Raw genomic sequence first — 26,097 nt, 5'->3', positions numbered from 1 at the left:
CACACAGTTGAGGCTACAACAACATACTCGGTTTCATAAGATGACAAAGCAACAATTGATTGCTTCTTTGAAGTCCATGAGAAAGTTGTTGATCCTAGAAAAAAGCCAGTTGTGGTTTTCCTTTCACCTTGGTCACATCCCCAATCACTATCTGAATAACCAAATAATTTTGCATCTTCACCAAATTATAAAACAAATCATAGTTTAGAATACCTATCATGTACCTCAAAATTCTCTTGGTAGCCAGCCAATGAGACTCTCTTGGTGTTTCCATGTACCGACTCACGAGTCCAACACCATAAACTATATCCGGTTTTGTGATTATAAGGCACCTTAGGCTTCCAACGAGGCTTTTGTACACGGTTGAGTTTACAAACTCGCCTTCTCCTTCCTTGGACAACTTCAATCCATTTGCAACTAGAGTGTTAACAACATTGCACTTGTCCATATTGAACTTCTCCAATATGTCTCTCATGTACTTTTGTTAAGAGATGTAGATACCATCACTTTCTTGCTTCATCTCTATGCCAGAAAGTATGACATTAATCCATTGTCAGTCATCTTGAATTCATTGAACATGGATTGCTTGAACTCCCGGAACATAACGTCATAGTTTCTTGTAAATAACAAGTCATCTACATAGAGACAAAGAATTAAGAACTCTATTTTTGCACCATTCTTCATGTAAACTGAATGCTTGTATGGACATTTCTAAAATCCATTTTGGTAAAGGTAGTTGTTAATCCTTGAGTTCCAAGCTCGTGGTGCTTGCTTGAGGCCATACAAAGCCTTCTTCAAATGATACACCTTTTCTTCTTCTCTTTGTACTCGAAAGCCTTCCGATTGTTCCACGTACACTTCTTCGTCAAGAAATCCATTAAGGAAGGCTGACTTGATATCTAGTTGATAATTTTTTTTTCCATTTATGATGACTAGCAAGCGAGATTAGCAATCTTACCATGTTAAGTCTTGCAACTTGACACGCCCCAACCTCGATATCCCCACATACCAGGGTAGGCACGTGCTAGCCAATACCCAAGGGTGACGAAGCCATTTAAAACCACTGCAGAATCCTATTTAGAGCATACAACTACTCGAGTATAACGAGAAAGAATTATTATAGAAAGGTACAAACCAAGGAATGAGACTCACACAGAAGAGGCTCGAAGATGCCTAAGCCGAAGTGCCCTGACGCCGAGATCATATGCCTTGATTCTAACTCTTGAGGGGATGCAAAAACAGAAAAGGTGAGTAGACCAAAGTATATAATGATAATACTAGTAATAGGAAAACCACTTTCTTAATGAACATAATAACCCCTGTTTGGAAAACATATATAATACTACATAATAGGTTTTCTGAAAAATCGTAGCATGCCATGAAAAACGTTCGTAAAACATTTGTAAATCGTATCTGTGATGTACTCAACTAGGGGTATCATAGTCACCCGAAGGTAGTACATGTCCATCACCTAAAGGTGAAGTTGAATAACCTGTCCATCATCTGAAGGTGAAGCTGTATAAAATAGCATACATCCACATTGACACTAGCCGTGGCTAGTGAAGCTGGGGTATATCATATATCATATCTCACTCATCCTCATCAACTGTGTCTCATGGCCATAGACATTTATACTCATGGTGTACAGATGTACCATATGATAACCCACTAGGTAAGTACCAAAAACATACCTCAAAAATCTCACATCAAATCTGGAGCTCACAAACTCAAAATCTCATCTCATAGTCTAAGATAAATTGTAATCATGAAATCCATAAAATAATTCATGTTCCTAAAACTATATTATAAATCGTATTCGAAAAACATAGAAATCCGTATATGAAAATCCCATAATTCAATACCTTTAATAAAATGTAATTTCGATAAATCAACTATTTCGTAAACCATAATTATAAAAGTCCATAAAGCATATTATAAATCATATTCAAATCATGAAATATGGAATTCGCGTTAGGCTAATATTTTATAAAAACATATAAGTTAAAAATGGGTCCACTCACGGGTGATCCATTGCCCGAGAGTCACTCGAACTAGTGAAGATGGAGTCGCTTCCTATTAACGCACCTAAACACGTATAGAGGTCATTTAGTAAAACTACCTAAATGATAGAATTTAAGAAAACGGATAAAGGTTTTGGATTTGGCACGTCGAAAGACCTAGGGAGGGACCTCGAGTTCCCCCTACGCGTCGCCATAGGGACTCATGTGGCAGTTTTTGATGAACGGAAACCCAATTTTCCGACTAACTCTAAAAACTCCCAAATTTTACAGGCAAGTAGATCTCAATGAGGGGAACATCATACCTGGACCGAAGTCCAATTTGGCCAGGAAGTGGCCTAAAAACGCCAAGAACCACAAGAATCCCTAGAAATAGGTGTTCTCGATTTGACCTTAAAACGACCTCCGACACCTCAACCACTGCCTGGCCTTTCTTCATGAGGTTAGGGGGAGTATATTAGTGGTGGTAATCAAATAAAAATGTTTTAAAAATGGTGGATCGAAGGCATGGTACTGTTGTACCCACCGGTGCAGGTTTCATAATTTCAAGGCCAATTTTCATCAATTTTGGGGGTGGAAAAGGAAGAGGGAATGATGGGAAATGTTTTCCAGGTGGTGGCGAGCCTTAGATAGCCGTAAAAATGCCATAATCAGCGTCGAAAAGCATGAAACTCGACAAGTCGGGTAGTGGGTCACAACGGGTCCAATTTTTCCCCTATTTCTTTCTTCCTTCATTTCCCTCATTTCTTTCCTCTCCTATTGGTTCATTCCCTCACCTCACCCTCTAATTGGTCCCCACCCCTCATTTTATTTCCTTCCTTTTCCATCACAACCACACACGTGGCTTCACAGATCTTCGCTCCAGAAATCTGGAACCTTCCGGATGATGATCAAATGACCATTATGCCCTCAATTTTGTTCGCTTATAACATCTTCGTTATAACTCCAAATTACGTTTCGTTTGCATCCACATGTTCATAGTGATGAATACTACGAGGATACGCCAAGAAACGGATCTTACATGACACAACAAGGCGGTCAACAAAAGTCAACGTATTTACCTTAAGGGCATTTTCATAATTTCACATTTTAAAATTATAAAAACAGTAATTTTTAGGGACGGGTCGTTACACAACTAGAGCATAGACTTCATCATAGTCCTTCCATACTTGTGTTTGTAACCCTTCGCTACAAGCCTCGATTTGTACAGATCCACACTTCTATCTGCAATGTTTTGATATTGTACACCCACTTGACACCAATAGCCTTCTGATTTGGTGGGAGTTTTATCAACTCTTAAGTGTCATTCTTCTCGATGGCATGGATTTCTTCCTCCTTGGATGTTCTCCAACGATCTTCTTCCACAGCTTTATTGAATGAGAGAGACTTATGGTTTGCATACAAGCAGAAAAGGTTGGTTTCTTCTTTTTCTTCTTCTTGTCTATATATCTCGGTGAGACTTTTTAGCCTTATTGGAGTTGAGTAGCTGTTTTATTCACTAGATGTAGGACCACTCCTTGTAGTTCTGTGCAATGGAGTTGTTGTGATTGATTGAGCAGGTTGTTGCTTAACATGTGGTAGAACTTCAAGTTCTTCAAAACCAGTGGAAACAATCTTCTTTTACTGACTTCTTTGTTGTTCCACATCCATGTCTCTTCCTCACTAAATATGACATCTCTACTAACTACTAGTTTGCCAGTTAGTGAGTTGTAAAGCTTGTATGCCTTAGACTCTTCACTATAGCCCACAATCACACACTAATCACTTCGATCATCGAGTCTCTTACTGACTTCTTTGTTGTTCCACTTCCATGTCTCTTCCTTGCTAGAGATGACATATATACTAACTACTAGTTTGCCAGTTAGTAAGTTGTAGAGCTTGTATGCCTTGGACTCTTCACTATAGCCACAAACACACACTTATCACCTCGATCATCGAGCTTCCTCCTATTGACTTCTGGAACTTGAGCATATGCAACACACCCAAAAAACTCTTAGGTGTGCAACATTCAGTTTGTATCTACTTTAAGCCTCTTATGTTGTCATCTTCTTGACACTTTTTGTTGGACATAGATTCAACAAAGAAATTGAACAAGCTACAACATATGCCCACAATTCTTTTGGCAAACCTTTATCCTTAAGCATGTACCTTGTCATGTCAAGAATGGTTTGATTCTTTCTCTTGGCTGTCCCATTTTGTTGTGGGGTATAGGCAGCAATTAGTTGATGCCTAATTCCTTACTCCTTGTAGTATGCATGGAAAGCATTGAAGGTGTATTCTCCACCTCAATTTGATCTCACAACCATAAGCTTGTGGTTGCTCTCAGCCTCTGTGAGTGCCTTGAACTCCTTGAAAACTCCTAAGGGAGCCAACTTCTCCTTGAGAAAATAAACCCAAGTCTTTCTATTAAAATCATCAATGAAAGTAATAAAATACCTATTACCACTATAGGACATGGGATCCAACAGACCACATATATCCATATTCACCAACTGTAGTGGTGCATTTGCTCTACATGCATCACCAATATGAAATGAGAGTCGTGCTTGCTTGCCAAGCACACAACCTTCACATACTTGGCTTGTGGCTTCAATCTGGGGTAAACCACCAACCATTCCTCCACTTGACAATAACTTTACGCCCTTAAAATGAAGATGGCCAAACCGATGTTGCAACTTCCAATCTTTGTGTTCAAATTCAACGGGAACATTCGGTTATTTGACATTCAAACATGTCCAATAAGCTTTCTTCTTGTATTCTTAAGATTGAGAAGTATATTCTCCCTATGTATAATGTATCATTTCTGGAGCAGTTGACCAACGCTCAGAATGTTGCTCTTCATACCTAGTATGTAGTAGGTATCGGAAATGTATCATTTTCTACCATCCTTCTGGATGATCTTGATTTTCCCGCCTTCAATTGGTAGCTTTGAGGAGTCACTGAGACTCATAGATGCATAGGCCTCATCTTTGAGTTCGGTAAAGAACTCCTTATTCTGACACATGTGGTTACTTGCACCAAAATCCAAATACCAAATGTCTTGTTGGCTGCTGGATCATGGTGTGCTAGTAAGACTGTAAATTCCTCATCAGAATGTCCACTTGACTTTGCCATGTTAACATGCTCACCATTTTTATATGAACATTTATTGGCATAACATCCATATTCCTTGCAGTTGTGGCACTGGATATGTGCCTTTCCTCGAGCAGATCTCCACTCTTGAAACTAACCTCGATTTTGTGCATAGCCTTGACCTTTTCCTCGGCCTCGTCCTTGGCTACGATTGGATGAACACCCATGACGTGAGTTCCATTGTCCATGACCTCCATTTGGTTTGTCAATATTCAACTTTGACTCCAAAGCTTGCTCTAACATTGTGGTGCTTGCATTCTTCTCAATGCGTTACTCATGAACTAGGAGGGATCCTAGCAGTTCCTCTGCGCTCATCGGCTCCAAATCCTTGGATTCTTCGATGCCAGTCACCACATTTGTGTAAGGTCAACCCGAAACCTAGCTCATTCTTCTTGCCTCTCTTTGGACTTCCCTCTCTTCGAAATCAGAAACCCAGAGCTCACAGATCTCTGTCGACATCCCTCTCTTCCAAACGAGAATAATGGTGCAATGGACTGATGATTTTTAGTATTTATATGTGGGTATTTTAGTAATTTCGATTTTGTGCTTGGTGCACATGGCTGGTTTGTCCTATTTCTGTCTTAAGATTAAGAAGTTGTCCCATTTTTTGCTGTTTCCCAAAAATTTATTGGTTAATTTAATTAAAGTACCGTTGAATGTTTTCAAATCTAGTCATTGAATTTGAATCAATTATTGCAACTAAGGAGCCAAGCTCCAAAAAAGGGTTGGGAGGAGCTACATTTGGCCAGCCTGATGCCCCTTTGGCCAAATAATAGTCTAGTGAGCTCCATACAAATATAGCCTAGCCATTGGAGATGACCTGAGATAGAGCGTTTTTAATTCTACATTGTGGATAGCGACTTTGATATTAAATTAACGTAAATACATCGCTAAATTAAAAAAATATTTTAAACTTTCTTATGATCACGGCAGGCAACTGTACTCTTAACAGTAACTCCCTTCTCTTCTATTACAAGCCATTTTTGTAAGGTCAAGTTCTACGAACGAGCTCGTATTAATTTGTTATATAATTCTCTTATTTGGTTGCAATTAATAGACAAGATCACATGCACATATGCATATTTTTTCCACTAACATATTTGAAATACATGTCTCTAATGTAAGAGAAAATTCGGTAAGATAGGCTATTAGTGCAACTCTTACATGAGGTGGGACCTATAAGGTCGAGTTGGATCAACACAGATATTCGATTCTTTTGCTACAAACCAAGACAGTTATTCGATTCGATTTTGTTGGACTTTGGCACTAGCTTTGATTCTGCAGTTTTGCAATGAACTCGTCAATGTTTTTATCAGAGCTTCCGCCCTCATCCACTGCTTTTCGGGCCAATTCTTTCCATTTCACGGCGTTCTTCTGTATTTCTTCCCCTATCTCCCCCTCCATTACTTCACTTATACATTGTTCTAATACGTCTTGTCTCACAACCCCTTTCTCATCAGTTGGAGCTCTAACCCCTACTTTCCACACATCCATAATGTATTTGGCATTTGTACGCTGGTCACTCCACTGTGGCAATGCCACCATCGGAACCCCCAAACTCAATGCCTCCAAAGTTGAGTTCCAACCGCAATGTGTGACGAAGCATCCAACCGCCTTGTGAGCCAAAACCTCCATTTGGGGGCACCACGAAACCACTAAACCCTTCTCGGATGTCTCCTCGATAAACCCTTTAGGGACCTTGGCCGCTTCTGATTCTCTAACCACCCACAAGAAACTACTTTTGCTCCTCCTCAAGCCCCAAGCCAGCTCCTCCATTTGTTCATCTTCGAGTTTCGCTATGCTGCCAAATGATACATAAGCAATGGAACCTTTTGGCCTCTCGTTTAGCCATTTTATGCAGGCATCATTGTCTGATTTGAAGAAGTTGACATTGTATTCTTTGTCATCTTTGAGTCTCTTATTCAAGTAGTTGGACGGTATAGTTGGTCCAACGGTCCTCAATCGCCAAAGCTTTGCCATCCAATCCACCACCTAAGCAGAAAAATCAATAGCAATTAGTTTAATTTACTTGAACTAATTAAAAATTAATCAAATCAAAGCTAAAACTGTGAATAAAAATGATTGAGAGAACTTCACAATGTACTCACTTGTTCTTCCAACTCATAAAAGGTGTTGCACAGGACCCAATCAGCTTTGTCGACATTCGAGAACTGACCCACAAGCATGCTGTAGAAAGCCGGGTAAGATCTACAATCGTAAACAAACGATGGCAAGTCCAAAGGATCCAGCGCTGGCAACCCGGGAAGTGAAATTTGAGAATGACCATCAGCAAGAGGAAGCTTCAACAGCCCTCTGTGGACATGGTAGTAGACATTGTCAACAGCACAAGACTGAGTGAAGTAAACTGCCCCCGCTATTCCAAGCTTCCTGGCGACATCCAAAGGCCAAGGCATGAATGCATCATAGACAACACAATCCACGGGGGACCCTGAGTTCGAAAGCTTCTCAAGAAGCTCGGCCAAAGTTTTTGACCCCACTTGCCAGAACCTTCCCAAATATATGTCTGTGTTTGTGTCCCCTCTCCCAGCATCATCGAAGCCATCGGAGATGGTCTCCCAAGCTGCGCTGCTCGATCCTGAGCTGTGCATTGTCTTGTAGAGAAAGCGAGTCGTCACGAGAGTGGCTCTCACTCCTTTGTGATCTAGAAGCTTGGCAAATTGGAGCATCGGATTCATGTGGCCTTGGCTCGGATAGGGTAAGATCAAGCAGTGAGCTTTGTAGGCTTTCAGCTGTCCTTTCTCCATTTTCTGCTCTAAATTAGAAGCTTTGCTCGGAAATGTGTTTGAATATTTAGGAGAAAGTGTAGAAGCCAATTATATAAGAGGAAGATGAAGTGCACAATCAGTCCACGAAACTGCAGATGTTGATTCCTTGTCAGGCAAGTCACATCTTTACACACAGGACAAATTGGATGGTTCTTAGTTTTGACCAAGGTAATTTGGATACGTCTCTTTGATGTATATTAAAAGGTCCAAAAAAGAGAGTTAATGGTAGAGAGAAAAAATTTGTGGACAAAATTTTGGAAATTAAAATACGTGAAAGTTGATGATTGGTATAAACATGCTTATTCCTATTGGTGACAGTACATCATTTAGTTTGCAATTTTTTTCTCTATATGTAGTCTTCCTAACATTATCCAAAAGAGAAATATGGTTCTTGAAAACGGAAAGGGATCCGGTTCCACCAAATCCACCAATTCGGGCACTTGAAATTTGATCTAATGGCTAAAAACAAAGGCCCTTTTTAAGAGAGATTTTTCAATGTGACCGGCACACGGGGTAGTACACCACGTGTCATTATATAAATAGTAGGATATGTGTGTTAAAAAATTAATAACTTCAAAAATAAAATTGACCACCACTCGCATAAAAACAGATGATGTATCACTCGTGTCCCCATCACAATGAAAAATTTCTCTCCCTTTAAGAAGGGATCCACTCACCGATAATGCAACCAAGATCCATAATAGGTGCCACAATCGAAGTTTGTAACCCTAACATCGCACCCAGAGGCGGAGCCACAGTGGGGGCAATGGGGTCGCACGACCCCTTGGAAGCCATGGAAATAACCTTAGAGGTCCCTTGGAGCTGCTGGTGCGACCCCTTAAAGCTGCTGGTGCGACCCCTTAAAGCTGCTGGTGCGACCTCTTGGAGCTGCTGCATTTTTTTGGGTTTCTTCTGGTTTTCGTTCGGTTTGACGGAAGAGGAAGACGAAGACGAAGACGTTCTCTCTCTTCCTTTCACACCACGTGACCACACACTCTTCTTATTTAATTTTTTTTCTTAGTTTCTCTCCAATCAAATTTGTACAGCTAGCATCAAATTGCTTGCTTTGTGTAAAAAGCCATAGGCTGTCAATTCGGTTCGTGTGTCAAGTTGAAGATGTCACCATTAAGTCCTGGTGCAGATTGCAAAGTTCCCATGCGTCCACATCCACATATTTGACATAAATTAATGGTAATGATGTGTGTGCCATTTCCACATCCACATATTTAACAACTTTATTTCTCTTTATATTCAACATAAATTAATATAATCTCTAAAAAATATTATTATGAACCACCATATTGACATCAGAATTTTATATTTATTATGAACCATCCAACCCAATTTTATGTTTATTTTTGGTTGTCAGGGAAAGTGAAGGCACCTTTTAGTATGGTAACTATCGGCGAGAGGCTGATCACGCTATCCTACCAAGACCCGATGAAATGACGATATGCATGCCGTTTCTATGAAAAAAAAAATTCGCGCTGCGCGCACTATCTTTGTTGACCCCCCAAACATTATTTCCTGAATCCGCCACTGATCGCACCTATAAAATAACACTTAGCTTTACTAAGCATACTCTAACATTGTACAAATTCCAACACCTAATATGAGTAACGGAATATATACCTTTTCCGTTAATTAACAGGAACTACACAGAAATTAAAATGAGCTCATTTCCTACATGGATTTACATCCCAAATTCGTTCACAACACCAAATAAGGGTTTAGGATTTACCCAGTCACAGATTAAAGATGAAAGAGGGTAGATTTGTCTCAGATTTCACCGGAGTTGCACAGAGGTGAAACACCTCGGTTTCGCATGGGTTTGCACTAGAATATCACCAGAAATTCAGATAATTTCCTCAGGGAGTCGTAACAGATGAAATCGAGTCAAATTCACTTCGATGCGACAAGACTTCTCTGGATTTCCTTGCTGGTTTTCTGGGAATAATAACACCAATACATGCAGAGGCTTAATCCTTCAAATCTCTCTCATTGTCAGTAATTTTCCCTACTAAAAGCTTAGAAGCTTACCCAGAACACCTGATTCCAAGTCGATTCGAACATGCAGGGCTTGAGGATGATACCTGAGACATTATAGGGGAAATCTCGAGCCAAAACACAGACCGGAAGGCTGAGTTGCTCCCTGAATTCGGCGAGAATTATGAAGCTCCTTGTTCAGCTCCATTCCGTCATCAAACTGGACATGCAGCACCACCATTCGATTTCCCAGTCCGCGTATAAGCTTAATTTGAGGGTTTAGAGGTACGATTTAAACGGAGGTTTAGGATGGTATCATGGGGGTGGTCTGTGGCCTTCGGTGCAGAGAAGAGAAAGGATACAAGGTTTCAGATAATTGAGGGAATTGTAGCGATAGGGTGTTTGAGAGTATTGAGGGGAGGAAGACACGGGGAAGAAGGGGGAAGTGGGGTGTGGGCCCCACGGTTACACAAATAATAAAATAATATAAATATCTAAAATATCTAAAATAGTAATTTTGTAAAATTCCTTTCAGGACGAAAATCGTAATATTTAGGAACAGGTCGTTGCAAAACCGGTTTAAAATTGTTTTTGGAATGGCTAAATACATTTTCCATTTGCATTAGGCAGAAAAACGAAGAAGTTCTTTTGGCTCATAGAAGTGCTTTCTAAAGAATCGTTTCAAATTAAGCAAGTGAAGTTGTTGAATGATCAATAAGAAAAAGGAATCTCTCCTAGGACCATTGACCAAAAAACGTGACTTAAAAGAGAATAGTTGAGTAGCAATGTGGCATGTAAGAGCATCTACTATTCAAGAAGCAAAAGAGATGCAGAGTCAGTTTAAAATTGCTTTTGGAATGGGGCTAAAAACGTTTTCCATTTGCATTTAGCAGAAAAAACAAAAAAGTGCTTTTAGCTTGCATAGGCGTTACTTTTAAAGAAGTACACTACAAAAAATATAGCATCATAAATATAAACACACACAAAATATCAAATCCAAAATTTACATATCCAAGTAAGTTCATCTCACTGGAGCAACAACAGCATTCATATTTTTCACATCAGGAGTAGGGAGATTGTCTTGCTGAAGAAGAATTAGACACAAAACAATGTTGGATGTCCTTGGAGCCACTTACTTGGCTTTCGCGTTCTTTAATTTTCGTGCTAAGGCTTCCTTACGAGTTACGCTTCTAAGGAGAGAATTATTGAGGACAGGAGATGGGGGATTTTCGAATGTTAAAGATGCCGATACTTGAAGTTATGAATTTGGTAAGAGTATGAGATATTCTTTAACAACAGCACACTACAAAACTAAAGATTAATGACAGACTGTTCGAACATTGGGTTCGATTCAGTCTAACGAGAATATTATTTAGAAGTTTATAACCGATCCAAATGAATTGAATCAAAACCCTATGTGCATGGTAGTAATTGAAACATCATATATGAAAACCATATCATGTTAGCACCAGCAGAAACCAGTAAGACTAGGAGAACAATGCAGCAGAACAGCTTGTATGCACATCAGGACCAAAAGTTCATCAACATATGTAACAACGATATCCACAATAACAACAAAGCCTTATCCCACTAAGTGGGGTCGGCTACATGAATCCTAGAACGCCATTGCGCTTAGTTTTGTACCATGTCTTTTGTTTGATCCAAATAGTTCAAATCTTTTCTTAGAGGCTCTTTCCAATTCCTTGCCGATGTCTCCTCTGCGACCTTTTGGGACCTTTGCTGCTTCTGATTCTCTAACCACCCACAAGAAATTACTATTGCTCCTATTCAATCCCCAAGCAAGCTCCTCCATTTGCTCAACTTCGAGTGTCACTACAGTGCCAAACGATACGTAAGCGACATACCCTTTTAACCTTCCGTTTAGCCATTTTATGCCGGCATCATTGTCTTGTAAGAGATTCACACCATATTCTTTGTCGTCTTCAAGTCGCTTGTGCAAGTACTGGGACAGTGTAGTTGGTCCTACGGTCCTCAATTGCCAAAACTTAGCCATCCAATCCACCACCTAAGCAGAATATGTGTTGCAGAGAGAGAAAGAATATGTGTTGCAGAGAGAGAGAGAGAGAGAGAGAGACTTGTTCTTCCAACTATAAATGTGTTGCAGAGGACCCATTCAAGTTTGTCAACATTGGAGAACTGTCCCACAGCCAGTTCATAGAAAGCCGGGTAAGACCCCAAGTTGTAAACAAACGATGGGAAGTCCAAAGGATCAAGGGGTGGCAACCCACGAAGGTAATTTGAGAATGATCATCACCAAGAGGAAGCTTCGAAAGCCTTTCGTGGACATGGTACTGAGTGAAGAAACCGCCCCCGGCTATTCCAAAAGTTCTTGCCGACATCCAAAGGCCAAGGCATGAATGAATCATTAATAACACAATCAGCCGGAGACCCTGAGCTCAAAAGTTCCCAAGACGCTCACTAAAAGTTATCGACCCAACTTTCCAGAATGAATAACAAAATCTAAGCTTTTAGTAGGGAGTTTTTGGCCGATAAATCCTTGGTCAAAGATCAATAACAAAATCTAATAGCTAAAAGGCTGGAGTATAAGATACATCGAAGTATAATAAAATATTTCAAGAAAGAAGATGAAGTCTACAATCCGTCCTCCAAACAGTAGATGTTGGAGTCTTCTTACGCAAGTCATGATGTGGAGTTTGCCAGTTTAGAACCAAGTAATTTCGATAGAATCCGGATTTTTTTTGTGAGGATCTTGAGATCTGTGAATCATGTATGTTCATCGTACATCGTACGGTCAGAAATCATTTTAAATATTTTTATTTAAAATTAAACACAAACAGTACCTGATAAAAACTAGCCATACAATGTACCATGTATCATGAACAGACACAATTTACGAATCCCTAAGATCCTCATCAAAAGGATCCGGAGAGGATCCTATTGGATTTCGATACATCTCATTATTGCATAAGCTTCGGAAAGAGAAATGGTTCTTGGAAATAAAATAAAATAAAAATCTCAAATTAAATGATAAATAAAAAAAATAAGAATAAAACTCTGTTTTAACCTGGACTTGGGTCTCGGTGTGCTGCTAGTCTCCATTTTACTTGATCTGAATTGGGTTGCCAGACCCCCGTTTCTTTGTGAAGATTTTTCGTTCTCTTATAATGGTTTTGGGCGCTAGCACTCATGAAATTTTTTAATCCACCCAGGAAACACATCATCTGTACGCCCATGAAACACAATTACACAAGAACCAGAATGACGCGGTCCTCTTACAGGACACAAAAATTTCTCTAAGAGGACCCAAAAATTTCACCTAATAGGCTAGCACCCACTTCGCCCAGAGAATTGTCTTGCTGAAGAAGAATTAGATACCAAACAAAATGTTAGTTCACAAGAACCGCAAAGTCGATCATATGAAATTGGGATTGTCCCTGATGACGTGTGTCAAGGAGACCGATACAGTTGAGATTTCAATAGGAAGACCCAATCAAACTGAAGATGAGTTGATCTCCGTGTAAAGGAGTTGGTTCTTGCATTGCATGAACCACATGGATTGCCTTGTACATTGAATGATGATAAGGGTTGCAAGCAAGAAATAAACAGTTGGAGCTCTTTCTTCCAGAAACAGCTGAAGTTGCTCCAATTGCGGTTTTGAAGTTAAGAGTGGAGGAGATGAGGAATTTTTGAATCTTTAAGTGTACCAAGACTCGATCACTTAAGAAGACTAAAGCAGCACTAGGGGAATGTTCAACTTGTCTTTTGAATTTTTGATTTGTGGGCATCGTTACAACAACTATTCACAAATGTGGTTCTGTTCAGTCTAGACAGAATGTTAGCTCGAAGTTTATATCTAAGCAAATTAAACTAAACAAGAAGTTGCCTGTTGGCATACACAGTACTATCGTCTCAGCACCGGCAGAAATAAGTAAATATTCAGCAGAGCAGCTTATATGCACATCAAAAACAGACAGACCAACACCAAAACTACAAAACTTGACTTTAAATTATATCCAAAATCCAACGGTAATCAACATAAGTAACAACAAATGTACACATCAACAAGAAGAAAAAAATAACTAAAGTTTACTATAATTTAGTCTTAATACTAGCTGCAGATTAAACAATATGCTTATTATATATCCTATGCATATGAAACATGAACCTGCAGCTTCAGTTCCAGCAACCTTCAAACCACCATATTAGATATTGAACCCTCCCAGACTGCCCAGATTGCAGTTGGGTGAAAAATTACGCCGCATATCAGATATTCGGGGTTGTTGTAGAGGATGTGCTTGTCGAGTAGGATCAACAGCACCTAGGAGTGGAAAGCGGTCATAATCCCCACCAATTATTCCACCAATCCTTGAAGGTACAAATTGACACGCCCCGACCCTGATATTCCTCAAATACCAGAACCGACACGTGCTGGCCGACACCCGGGGGTGACGAAAGCCATTAATTGATACAAAAGCTAAAAATAAGAAATAAATAAGGGTTAGAAATTTGAAATACAATGAGTTAATAATTTAGGAACGTGTTCAGAACATACAACTAAACCTAATCACTAAAAAGAATTGAGATAAAATTGAATGAATAAAGAAGTGGGTCCTACATCGAGAGGACTCAAATATGCTGCTGCGGAAGTGTCTTGACGCCGGGATTATGTGCCTTGATTCTAAGTCCTGAATGGGGGCGCAAAATAAAGGTGAGTGGACCAAGTTCATATATATAATAATAATAACACAGTTATCAATGTATTAACCCCCAAAGTTTAATAATGAAAACTACTAGCATAATAAGTGATGGATTTAATAAAAATCCTAGCATGCCAAAAATATCTCAAAAGCCATATTGTGGAATCTCATCGCAGAAATCAAAACAGTAAACGTCTCATAAATCGTCTCGTAAGCGCGGTGTGCTGCTAGTAAGATCACCGAATAAATATAACTCCCGGCCCAATGCCTCTTCATTGTCTCTGCGCCCGTAGCCAGAGATTACCAACTCCCGGCCCAATGCCTCTTCATGTCCCTCAGCCCGTAGCTAGGGATTATTTCTCCCGGCCTAAATGCCAACACCAGATCCTCGCCCCAGACGGCATAGTGTCTACTAGGTACGCACAAATATTTACGCCTCTCATAAATAACCACTTCATAGTATAAAGTCATCCATCGTCTATACTATAAAGAGGGGTTTCTAAAACATGTTCTAGCATCCTATCGTCATCCATCGGATAGTCTATCAGTTCATGGTTTTTATAGAAAATACGATATATTAAAATATAGCTCAATATAGGCCAACAATTAATTCCTCACCAAAAACACGAGACGAAAATCAATATATTAAATCAACAGGCTTCACATAAATCACTTCATAAATTCGTAGGCATGCTAATCATTTATGCAATTAAACTATAAAATCATGTAATTTTAGAAAGGATCCACTCACAGTACTTAGTTGCCAAAAGCTGCGCCACTAGCGAAGACGGAAACGTCATAATAATTTCCCCTAAGCACATAAAGAGTCCAATAAATAAAACTATATAATAGAAATTGAATTTGGGAAAACGGACATTGGAAACGGATTCAGAACGTCGAATTACCCTAAGAAGGGTCCCGGACAAAAACCCGAAAAGTCAACCCTAAAGGTCAACGTTGACCGGGGGCCAACGGTCACATTAGGTCTAATGGGTTTTAGGCTTGAATCCGAATTAGGGTTTAGGTTAAATCGGATTAGGATATATTGGATTTTGGGTTTTCTAAGGTTTTTGTGTTAAAAGGGTTTAGGGTGAAGAAATGGGGTTTGGGCTTAAACCCCAACCACACACACACACACACGGGCTGCACAAGCAGTGCACAGCCCACACAACACACACACACACAGGCCCTAAGGCCTTATTAAAAGGGCTGGGCTTTGAGCCCCTTGACCAAAAAACGGCCCAAGGCCATTCTAAATAAGGCCCGAGGCCTTTGGGTTTTAAAAACACATAATTAAAAATAAAAATCAAACGGGCTAGGGTTTTGGGCTAAGGCAAAACGGGCTTAAGGCCCGAGGGGGTTCTAATGGCCTGAAAGGCCTGGTTTTGCCGAAGAAGAAGGCCGGAAATTCGGCCGGAAAACCACCTAATTTTAAACGGCTATAACGTTGTCACTACTCAACGAAATCAAGCGAGACAAAAACTAAAGTTGTAGCCCTTGAAGAGACGAAAAGAATGATACCTCACATGACGTCTAACTCACCATGGTTTGACCGGAAAATGCCTCGAAAGCCTCGGAGGTCGTCGGAAACTGGGTAAGATTCAAATGAGTATAACTTCTTCAATACTCAACGAAATTGGGTGAAACAAAAAGGAAAGTTATAGTACTCAGGGAGACGAAGAGATTGATACTTTGCACGCCTACCAAATTGCCGTGGTTTGGCCGGAAATTGCCTCGAAAGGGATGGTGCTCGCCGGAGCTCGTGTACGGGGCTTCGTGGTTCGACTTCCAAGATGCCAAGACTATGGTTGAGTTCGTAGCGACGAGATAAAGACGATAGTGATGTTTGTTGGTAAGAAAAACTCTCCGAGGGGTGGAGATAGAGAGAGCCGAGAGAGTGAGGGAGAAAGAGTTGTGGGAATGGTGAGGGAGAAGAGAGAATTGAGAGAAGAGAGAGGGAGACCAGAAAACATAAAATAAAACAAGGTGGGCCCCATGGGCTCACCAATTAAGGTTTTAAAACAATTTTTAAATAAAATGGGGTTGGGGTGTTTCCCAAATGGGTTATGGTCCCTCTTGATACGGTTGAAATAACGCGTCTCAATTGATCTCCACATCACTACTGCTTTCATTTGTTGCTTCCTAGTCTCCTAATTTCCAACAAACCTAAACTTCCAGTTAGTCACTGTTCCTTCACCTCCAGTTCCTTCTCCTCTGCTGCCATTACCGAACTCCTCAGCATACTTCTGCTTCCACAATTCATCATTATTAGCATGATTTTGCAGCTCCTTACAAACACAACCCACCTTGGAAATGTCGACACCAGGCAGTGGCTCCAGAATCTTCATTTTGAGCTCCGGTGGAAGGCGTATAAGGCTCGGTGGGGCGGGCAAACCCGCCATTGCGCAAAGATCAATCAGCAATGGAAATGTGATCCCATTTTTCACAATCTTCCAAAACTCTAAAACTTCTCTCTCTGGGGCTAACCCATCTCTCTCATTCACATTTTGGTTTTCCCAAATGGATTCGATCATTGGGGCAAATCTGTTTTTGTCCAAACATATCTGATGGGGCGAAGAACCTCCAAAGGCCAAAGACCCATAAACATTCACAAAATGCCCCAAATTCTGAAACTTCAACACAACCCCTTCAACCCCATTACGATCACTGCCCAGATTTTGCAAAAGCTCAGGCAAAGTATATGAAAGCGAAATTGTTGAACCCGTCTTTTGATTGGCCAACATACTCGAAAGTGAATCGAACCCAACGAAACCAAACTCTAATAGCACAACATGTACAGCAATCAACAATAGCTTGTGATGATTGCTATGATCCTCTCCCAACTCTTCCCTCAGTACCCGCTTTAAGAAAAATGGAACCAAGTACCTTTCCAACCCTAGCCCATCAGACGGATCATCAATTTCCATACTTTCGGCACCAGAAACTACCAGGGTTTTCGAATTCGAACCTCCAGACTTCGGATCTTCACCAATCGAATCGTCCATAACACCCCCTTTGTCAATTAGGGTTTCGGAGTTACGGAAATTCGAACATTGGGGCTCAATTCGATTTGGGGATTCTGCGGATGAGTGCAAATTTGGATGGGAAGGCAAAGCTAGGGTTTGGAAGGAAGGTTCGAGGGTGCAGAAGACAAGATCGCCGGAGGTGATGCCGAGGGAGCGGAGGGAGTTGTTAGGGGATGGCTCTTGGAGCTCGTCGCGGTGGTTGAGTGTTATGATCTGTAATTGCATTAGGAGTTAATAAAGGATTAGTTACGAATTAGTTAATTACTTTTGTCTGTTGTGAGTCATTCGGCCATCTGGCATCGAAATGTAAGGCTACATAGTGCCATTAGTGACTTGTGGTTCTCATGAATCATTTTATAAGAAAATATTATTTCCAAAAAATATCTCTCTCTGGAGCACCGCTCCATTTTCTTTCTCGTGTCACCTCCATAGCCCACTCATACCTGCAAGTTGAGTAAGGAATCTGAGTTAGGTGTTAACAATTGGTATCATCTTCTCGGTTCTGGTCTCCTTCCTTGTATACCATGCCCTTCGAACGATGCCTGCACCGTTTCAATGGATGCTCGTTTTGATGCTCTCGAAGCCTCTTTCAATGCTTGCTTTTCCGCCCTTGAAGCTACTATGAAGGCGACTTTACGGGCCCAATCAGAGGCTTTACAGGAACATACGACGGTTGTGGATACTAAAATGCTTTTGGGCTTTGAGCAATTTCACCTTGAATTGGCAATTGGCGATGTAGGGGGCTCCATTTCAGATCCACAGTGGGGTTCGCCACATCATTTTCCAGATCTGCCTCCTCCTACCGATGAGCCCTTACGACCCCCACATCGGGAGATCTATGACGGCGATGGTCCACCACCACGCCACTAATGGCAACCAATGATTGAGTTCCCTAAGTTCACTCCCGGGGATGATCCTCTCGCTTGAATTTATAAGGCGGAATAGTTCTTCGCCTACTATCCCACGGCTGATCCTTAGAAGGTTTTAACCGTTTCCTTCCATCTGGAGGGAGAGGCATTGCATTGGTTTCGTTGGATGAATTGTCTTCAGACCACACCACACTGGGAGGAGTTCACTAAGGCATTTTGCACTGAATTTAGTCTCTCTAAATTTGAAGATTGTGCACAATCTCTTTTCAAACTTCGCCAAACAGGTCATCTTAAGGATTACATTTCTGAGTTCCGTCATTTGGAAAACCGAACTTATGATGTTGGACCCATATTGCTTAAGAGTTGCTTCTTAGGCGGTTTAAAAAAGGAATTGCAATTTGATGTGAAGATTTTAAGGCTTACAACTGTACATGAGGCAATTGTACTTGCCGTGCAACTCGACACTAAGCTCTCTTAGCTCCGCGTTGGTAATTCGCGCCCTCTTCCCCAAATTAAATCTCAGGGAGTGGTTCCTTTTGTTCCTGCTTCCCCTACCACCAAATTTGGTAATATCCATGTGAAGAAACTTAGCCCCGAAGAAATTGCTAAGAAACGAGAACGTGGGGAATACTGGTTTTGTGTAGAAAAATGGAGTAAAGGTCATAAGTGTGGTCAGAAACAACTATTGATGCTGGATTTTGTTGAACCTGAGGAGGAATTTGAGGATGCACCCTCTGAGTTGCAACCTGAATTCCAAAACATGGAACTCAGTGAGTGTGCGTTTTATGGCACCAATTTACCACAGAAAACTCAAACTATGAAGGTGGAAGGTTTAGTTGGCAAACATTCTATGCGAATGTTGTTGGATTCGGGAAGCACTCATAGTTTCATCGACTTTGGACTGACCAAACACATGGGTTGGACCTTGCAGCCGACTCAACCTTTCAATGTGATTATTGCTAATGGAGGAAATGTGTGCAGTCAGGGTTGCCTAAAGGCTACATCACTCGTTCTTGGTGGATATCATTGGAGTCATGATTCATATGATTTACCCTTGGGAGGCTGTGACTTAGTTTTGGGGGTTGATTGGTTATCCATTATTAGTCATGTCCTATGGGATTTCCACCTCTTAACCATGGAGTTCTAAAAGCACCATACCACTTATAAGCTTTATCATACGCCTGCCACTACTCCTCCTCTACACGAAGTCTCTCTGCAACAATTGGACAATGCATTTCACATTTCCAACTAGGGCCTATTTCTCTATTCTATAGACATGCACAGGTTGGAAGCCTCTGAGCTTGATCCAACTCAACTCTAAGAATTGCAGTTGTTATTATGGACTTTCAACGAGTTATTTATGATTCCCACTACATTGCCCCCAGAGAGATCTTATGACCATCGCATTCCATTGCTTCCTGGTTAAAAAAACCCCAAGCATTCGGCCTTACCACTATGGCCCGATGTAAAAGACGGAAATTGAAAATGCAGTTAATGAGTTGTTGTTATCGGGGTTCATTCACCCTAGTCATAGCCCCTTCTCTTTTCCAGTGCTTTTGGTTAAGAAAAAGGAAGGTACTTGGCGCCTTTGCATGGATAACAGAGAGCTCAATTCCATCATAATTAAGGATAAGTTTCCTATTCCCTTGATTGATGATTTATTGGATGAATTATGTGGTGCTAAATTTTTCTCCAAACTTAACTTACGGTCTGGTTACCATCAAATCAAGATGCACCCTGGTAATATTGCTAAAACGACATTTCGCACTCATGAAGGGCATTATGAGTTTTTGGTTATGCCATTCGGGCTAACCCATGCACCTGCCACATTTCAAAACCTCATGAATGACATCTTTAAACCTCATCTTTGACACTTTATCTTGGTGTTCTTTGACGATATTCTCGTCTATAGCAAATTGTGGGAGGAGCATCTAGCTCATCTGAGCATTACTTTTCAGATTTTGAAGACTAATCAATTGTTTCTCAAGAAACAAAAATGTTCCTTCGGTCAGAGTAAGGTCGAGTACCTTGGCCACATTGTTTCTCGAGACGGGGTAGCTGTGGACCCTTCTAAATTGCAAGCCATTATTGATTGGCCAACTCCCACTACTAGGAAAAGCTTAAGATGATTTTTGGGATTGACGGGTTATTATCGGAAATTCATTCTGGGCTACGGCAAGATATGCCAACCTCTTTATCAGTTAACCAAGAAAGACGATTTCATTTGGTCTTTAAGTGCTCAGGAGGCCTTCACTCACTCGAAACAGGTCATGACTTCCCCACATGTTCTCGCCTTGCCAGATTTCTCAATTCCTTTTGAGATTAAATATGATGCTTCGAGGCAGGGAATTGGTGCCATTTTGCAGCAACAAGGCCGACCAATTGCCTTCTCTAGCCAAGCATTAGGTCATCGAAATCAATCTTTATCCACATACGAGCGGGAGCTTATTGCAATTGTACACACCGTCAAGAAATGGCACAACTATTTGCAGGGACGATACTTTGTGATTCGAACCGATCATCATAGCCTTAAGTATCTTCTTAGTAATAGGGCTCACACTCATTGTCAGCAGAAATGGGTAACCAAACTTTTGGGTTATGATTATGAAATACATTACAAAAATAGGGTTACCAATGTAGCTACTGATGTTCTCTCTCGGATTACGGGAGCTAACTCCTTAACTGAGGATGTTTTGTCCCATGATGATCACACGGGACAGTGCAAGGCCATTTCATATCCTTACGGGGGCTGGATGGACGAGTTACGACGATCTGATGAACAGGATGAATGGATTGTGCAGAAAGTACAACAATTGCTGCAAGAATTAGCTACCATGGCTACTCAGGGTTCGACATTAGAGTCCAAATATCACATTGATAATGGGTTGTTAAAATATAAATATAGAGTGGTCTTAAGTCCTACTTCTTCCTAGAGGCATAAAGTCATTGCCGAGCACCATACAACTCCCACCGCTGGTCATGAAAGGGTCCAAAAAACTTATCATCGGATCAAGCGGGGATTCTATTGGGTAGGGATGAAATTTGATATTAGAAAGTTTGTTTCTAAGTGCCACATTTGTCAGCAAAACAAATACGAAACAATCTCTCCTCTTGGTCTTTTTGCAGCCTTTACCTATTCCCCAAAACATTTGGCAAGACATTAGCATGGACTTCATTAGTGGGATGGTGGTTGTTGACAGGTTATCAAAGTATGCTCACTTTATTGGTGTAGCTCATCCTTATACAGCTGCTAGCGTAGCACAACTGTTTGTGGATCATGTCTTTAAATTACATGGAATGCCTGCATCCATAATCAATGACAGAGACCCTATATTTCTGAGATCATTCTAGATGGAGTTTTTTAAACTGCATGGGTCTAAACTGTGTCTCAACTCAGGCTATCACCCTCAAACCGATGGCCAGACCGAGATTGTAAACAAGTGTTTGGAGATATACCTTCGTTGTTTAACCAGTGCATAGCCCAGAAAATGGCTTAAGTGGCTCAGTTGGGCGGAATGGAGTTACAACACCTCCTACCACATCTTTTCCAAGTTTACCCCTTTTGAAGTGGTCTACGGCTATCCTCCTCCTTACCCTACTCCCTATGAATATGGCACTGCGAAGGTTTGAACTTGTTGAGTAGCAATTTGTGGCAAGAGATAGGTTCTCTCTATGCTCAAAACCAATCTGGAAAGGGCATAGAATAGGATGAAAGCGCAGGTTAATAAGCACATGACAGAGATAGAATTCGCAGTAGGGGATTTGGTTTACCTTAAACTAATTCCATACCAACTTCAGTCCTTGTCTTCTCACTCTCACCACAAGCTGCAACCATGATTTTATGGTCTTTATGTTGTTGAAGCTAGGGTGGGAAAGGTTGATTGCATCCGGTGTTCCATGTAAGTTGTTTGAAGAAACACTTGGGAGACAAAGTATTAACCACAACCACACTACCTCTCGTGACAAATGATGGACTCTCTCAGCCAATTCTTGTTGCTGTGTTGTAGAGGCGTATGTATAAGAAGGGTAATGGTGCTGGAGTGCAGTTACTGAAGTGCAGGGAGGACTTTACCTGGGAAGATTTTGAGGACTTCACTGCTAAGTTTCCTACATTTTTTTAGTTTTGATTTAACCTTAAGGACAAGGTTCTTTTACAAGGGGAGGGAAATGTTATGATCTGTAATTGCATTAGGAGTTGATAAAGGATTAGTTATAAAGTAGTTAATTACTTTTGTCTGTTATGAGTCATTTGGCCATCTAGCATCGAAATGTAAGGTTATATAGTGCCTTTAGTGACTTGTGGTTCTCATGAATCATTTTATAAGAAAATATTATTTCCAAAAAATATCTCTCTAGAGCACCTCTCCATTTCCTTTCTCGTGTCACCTCCATAGCCACTCATACCTACAAGTTGAGTAAGGAATCTGAGTTAGGTGTTAACATTGAGGGAGAGGCAGAAGGAGGAAGGAGCGGCGGAGATTAGTTGGGAGACAGTTTGTTTGAGGTGGTGGAGAGAGCAGAGATCGGGGACCTCCACTCGAATGGTTTCTTTGGTTTCTATCGATCACACTCTCAGTTTCATTCACGTTTGGTTTTTCGTTTCTAATTTTCTGTGCTCCCAAGTCCCATTTTTCTTTTCACTCTAAAGCATAGGTATTATTTTTTGCCCATATTTTTATTGTTTTTTGAAAAATTTTATTTGAACACATGTAACCTCTTTTTACTTTCATATTATTTTTTTATTAAGGAATTAATGTCTCTTTAAATCTGAATTACCTAAAGTACGCTCTCAAACTCAATTCAAAATATAAAGTTATCTTTATACTCATTCCCTTTATAAAATAACATCTCTAATCAAATGTTTTTTTTTTCAAAGAGGCATCATTTGCCCCTCTATAATTGCATAAGCCGTATAGGACTAGCATGTCCATGGCTATTTTTTTTTTCTTTCTGCTACCAAACTCATCCATATACTTGGGATCCAAGAGATCCTTCCATAGACTTGAATTTGCCAGAGAATGCAATGCAAGCTCCAGTCCATCACCTTGCCGGAAACATTTGACCCTGATGCTTTGGATTTGGATGGAGGCATGTTCGGTGAGGGGTAATATTCTCATTAAACCCTTTTCATTCATCTTTCTGTTCCACTTCTAAATGAATGTATGATGCAAATAACCTTGTTTCCTCAGGGCTTATGATAATCAAAGGACATCACACTACTAGGTTGTAGAAGTTAAATGTTGTTTGGAATTCTCATCTTTATTATTTGTTCTTGTTATGTTCATTCAATGAAAGTCTCAAAATATTTTAACTTCGTGTCACATATCAAATTCTTATTGCAACATACCGTTATGTCACTATAACTTTTGACGAGGTTCGCATCTTTTCTTTTCCAATGATAGAGTTTATTGTTTCCACTCATCTTTAATGATAGTGTTTTGGGGGCGTAGATAGCATAGAAAAAAACAAATACAATTTAATATTTAAAGTATGAAATACAAAACATTCATAAATCGAGTTATACCTTACTTGGAGCTTTCAAAACTTCAAAATCACCATCTATCAATAAAAAAAGCTTGTTTTTCTCTATCAAAGATATTAAGATTTTAGTGGAATGAACGTAGGATAAACAAAGGATGATGCTAGGGTTTAATTATAATGTGTGGGTTTATTGATAAGTTTGAGTTTTATTATTAATTTCCTTTTGTACTTAATATTAATTATGCAATAGGGTAAAATAGACAATTAACATTTAAAATTTAAGTTGGGTGTAGAAAGAGGTTACATGGGTTTAAATAATTTTTTTTTTCTCTTTTAAAAAAATTGGGAATTGCCGCTTAGTACTATGATTTAGTGATATTCCTCTTTAAGTGAGAGGTCTTAGGTTCAATTCTTGCCAAAAGCGAAGTTGAACAACATTATTATAGCAAATCCATTGTAAGACTTAATTCACTCCCTCTATCCCCTTAGTATAGATACTATCGTTTGTTAAAAAAAACAAAAAAAAGGAATCAACTGATCAAAATTGTAAATATCAAAAGTTTGAGTTCAAATTTTCACTCTTTTTATAAATAAAATAGAGAATTTAAATTTAAAATTAAACAACACAATAAAAAAATGTCATTTAAACTAACAAGTTTGGATTGGGTTTACTTGACCACAACGTGTTTCTTTAACGGGTCTTGTTAAGAAAATGGATCATCCGTCATGATATGGTAAACCTTCATCCAGTAACAAAAGATAAGTTTCCTTGATGCTCACTAAACTTTTATTATTTTGGCGGCACACGATAGTTGGGTTTTTATTTACACAAAGCCAAATTCATGATGTCATGGTCATGGGCAGATCTACTAAGGGACTTGGTTGGTCCTAGTTCCACCTGGAAGCTCGAATAAGCGGTTGTGAGGACCTCCAATGACCACCCAGCTTGAGAATGTGGTGGAGGAGAAGAGTAGCAATAGCTACATTGCAGGTTCTGCAAGCCAAAAGGAAAAGAAAAAAAAAGTCCTTTTTTAATTTTTTTTATTTTATAAATGACTTGGTCAAATGAATGTCGTCGTTTTGGTTTTATTTTATGTTTTTAAATGGTTTGGCTCAAAATGACATTTAAATCACATGAGGGCCTCATCGTTTTGGGTCAAGCCATTTAAAAACATAAAATAAAACTCAACCTTCTTATTAAGCCACGTAAGAGCCTCACCCTTTTTAATTAAAAAAAAGAACAAGAAAAAGAAAGAGAGGTTCGAACGATTGTTTCCTCTAACCCAGACCTCCTGACTTTACTTCACCCATCCCAGTTCATTCACTTTCCTAATTCTAGTTCCTAATTGGCTAATTGGCGACACTAGTACAAAAACATGTTTGCGCGACGGAAACTTGCGCGACGCAGAAAATTTCGTCGCGCAAAGTATGTTTGCGCGACGCTAAACACAAAACGTCGCGCAAACATACTTTGCGCGACAACACTTTGCACGACGAAGACTTGCGTCGTGCAAAGCTGTTTTGCGCGACGAAGGTGCACCTGCGTCGCGCAAAATATCTTTGCACGACGCAAGTCTTCGTCGTGCAAAGTGTCGTCGCGCAAAGTATGTTTGCGCGACGTTTTGTGGGTCACGCAAGAGTTTGGCGCCAAACCAATCATAATTTACCCTTTTTCCCAACTTTGCGCGACGTAGGCGCACCTACGTTGCGCAAAACAACTTTGCGCGACATCACCTACGTCGCGCAAAGTCGACAACTTTTTTTTCTAAAATAAGCACACACAAGAGCCTTTTTTCTTCACACTCAACCTCTCTCTAACTCTTTCTCTTTCACTCTCTTTCAGACTCTCCATCTCTCTCAACCCTCACCATTTTCACCTTCTCCTTTAAAACCCACTCACTTTGTTCTGCTCACGTTATGAGTTAGCAGGTTCTTGCGTCAGGTTGTTCAAACGGGGCCTTCAAGTAATGTATTTATTTGATTAATTAATTAACTATTTATTGATTACATTTATGTTTGGTTTCTTTTTTTTTGGTATATTTATGTTTTTCTTTAATTATTTTCTGGGCAATCTGAACATAACTTTTTTGGTTACATGTGAGACTAGCAAAGGAAAAATG

General features: G+C 40.1%; 2 protein-coding genes, 2 long non-coding RNA genes and 1 pseudogene across 5 annotated transcripts; all 5 read right to left on the bottom strand.

The window, feature by feature from the left end:
• Positions 1-6,200: 6,200 nt before the first annotated feature.
• Positions 6,201-8,659, bottom strand: LOC114827601 (mogroside I-E synthase-like). The gene is made up of 2 exons (XM_029109694.2): positions 7,259-8,659; positions 6,201-7,142 (listed from the first exon to the last, which is right to left on the bottom strand). Exons 1-2 carry the CDS (start codon positions 7,913-7,915, stop codon positions 6,417-6,419), a joined length of 1,383 nt encoding a protein of 460 aa, XP_028965527.1. The 5' UTR covers positions 7,916-8,659; the 3' UTR covers positions 6,201-6,416.
• An 829-nt stretch (positions 8,660-9,488) lies between these two features.
• LOC114827603 (uncharacterized) lies at positions 9,489-10,504 on the bottom strand. The gene is made up of 2 exons (XR_003776700.2): positions 9,977-10,504; positions 9,489-9,883 (listed from the first exon to the last, which is right to left on the bottom strand). It is a non-coding gene; the product is annotated as an uncharacterized lncRNA (long non-coding RNA).
• A 1,033-nt stretch (positions 10,505-11,537) lies between these two features.
• Positions 11,538-13,003, bottom strand: LOC114827401 (UDP-glycosyltransferase 74G1-like; annotated as a pseudogene).
• Positions 13,004-13,892: 889 nt separating this feature from the next.
• Positions 13,893-16,507, bottom strand: LOC139188877 (uncharacterized). Of its 2 annotated transcripts, XR_011572254.1 has the most exons (4): positions 16,123-16,507; positions 15,353-15,412; positions 14,520-14,589; positions 13,893-14,378 (listed from the first exon to the last, which is right to left on the bottom strand). It is a non-coding gene; the product is annotated as an uncharacterized lncRNA (long non-coding RNA). The 2 variants fall into 2 exon arrangements; XR_011572253.1 differs by lacking the exon at positions 13,893-14,378 and having other exon boundaries at positions 14,403-14,589.
• Positions 16,508-16,663: 156 nt separating this feature from the next.
• LOC103436313 (F-box protein SKIP22-like) lies at positions 16,664-17,867 on the bottom strand. Its single transcript, XM_029109693.2, has one exon. It carries the CDS (start codon positions 17,850-17,852, stop codon positions 16,752-16,754), a length of 1,101 nt encoding a protein of 366 aa, XP_028965526.2. The 5' UTR covers positions 17,853-17,867; the 3' UTR covers positions 16,664-16,751.
• Between the last annotated feature and the right edge of the window lie 8,230 nt (positions 17,868-26,097).

The sequence above is a fragment of the Malus domestica genome, chromosome 10 (genome assembly GCF_042453785.1).
Source record: "Malus domestica chromosome 10, GDT2T_hap1".
Taxonomy (NCBI): Eukaryota; Viridiplantae; Streptophyta; class Magnoliopsida; order Rosales; family Rosaceae; genus Malus; species Malus domestica.
Note: the sequence above shows the minus strand (reverse complement) of the source record. Positions and strands in the feature narration are given on the sequence as shown.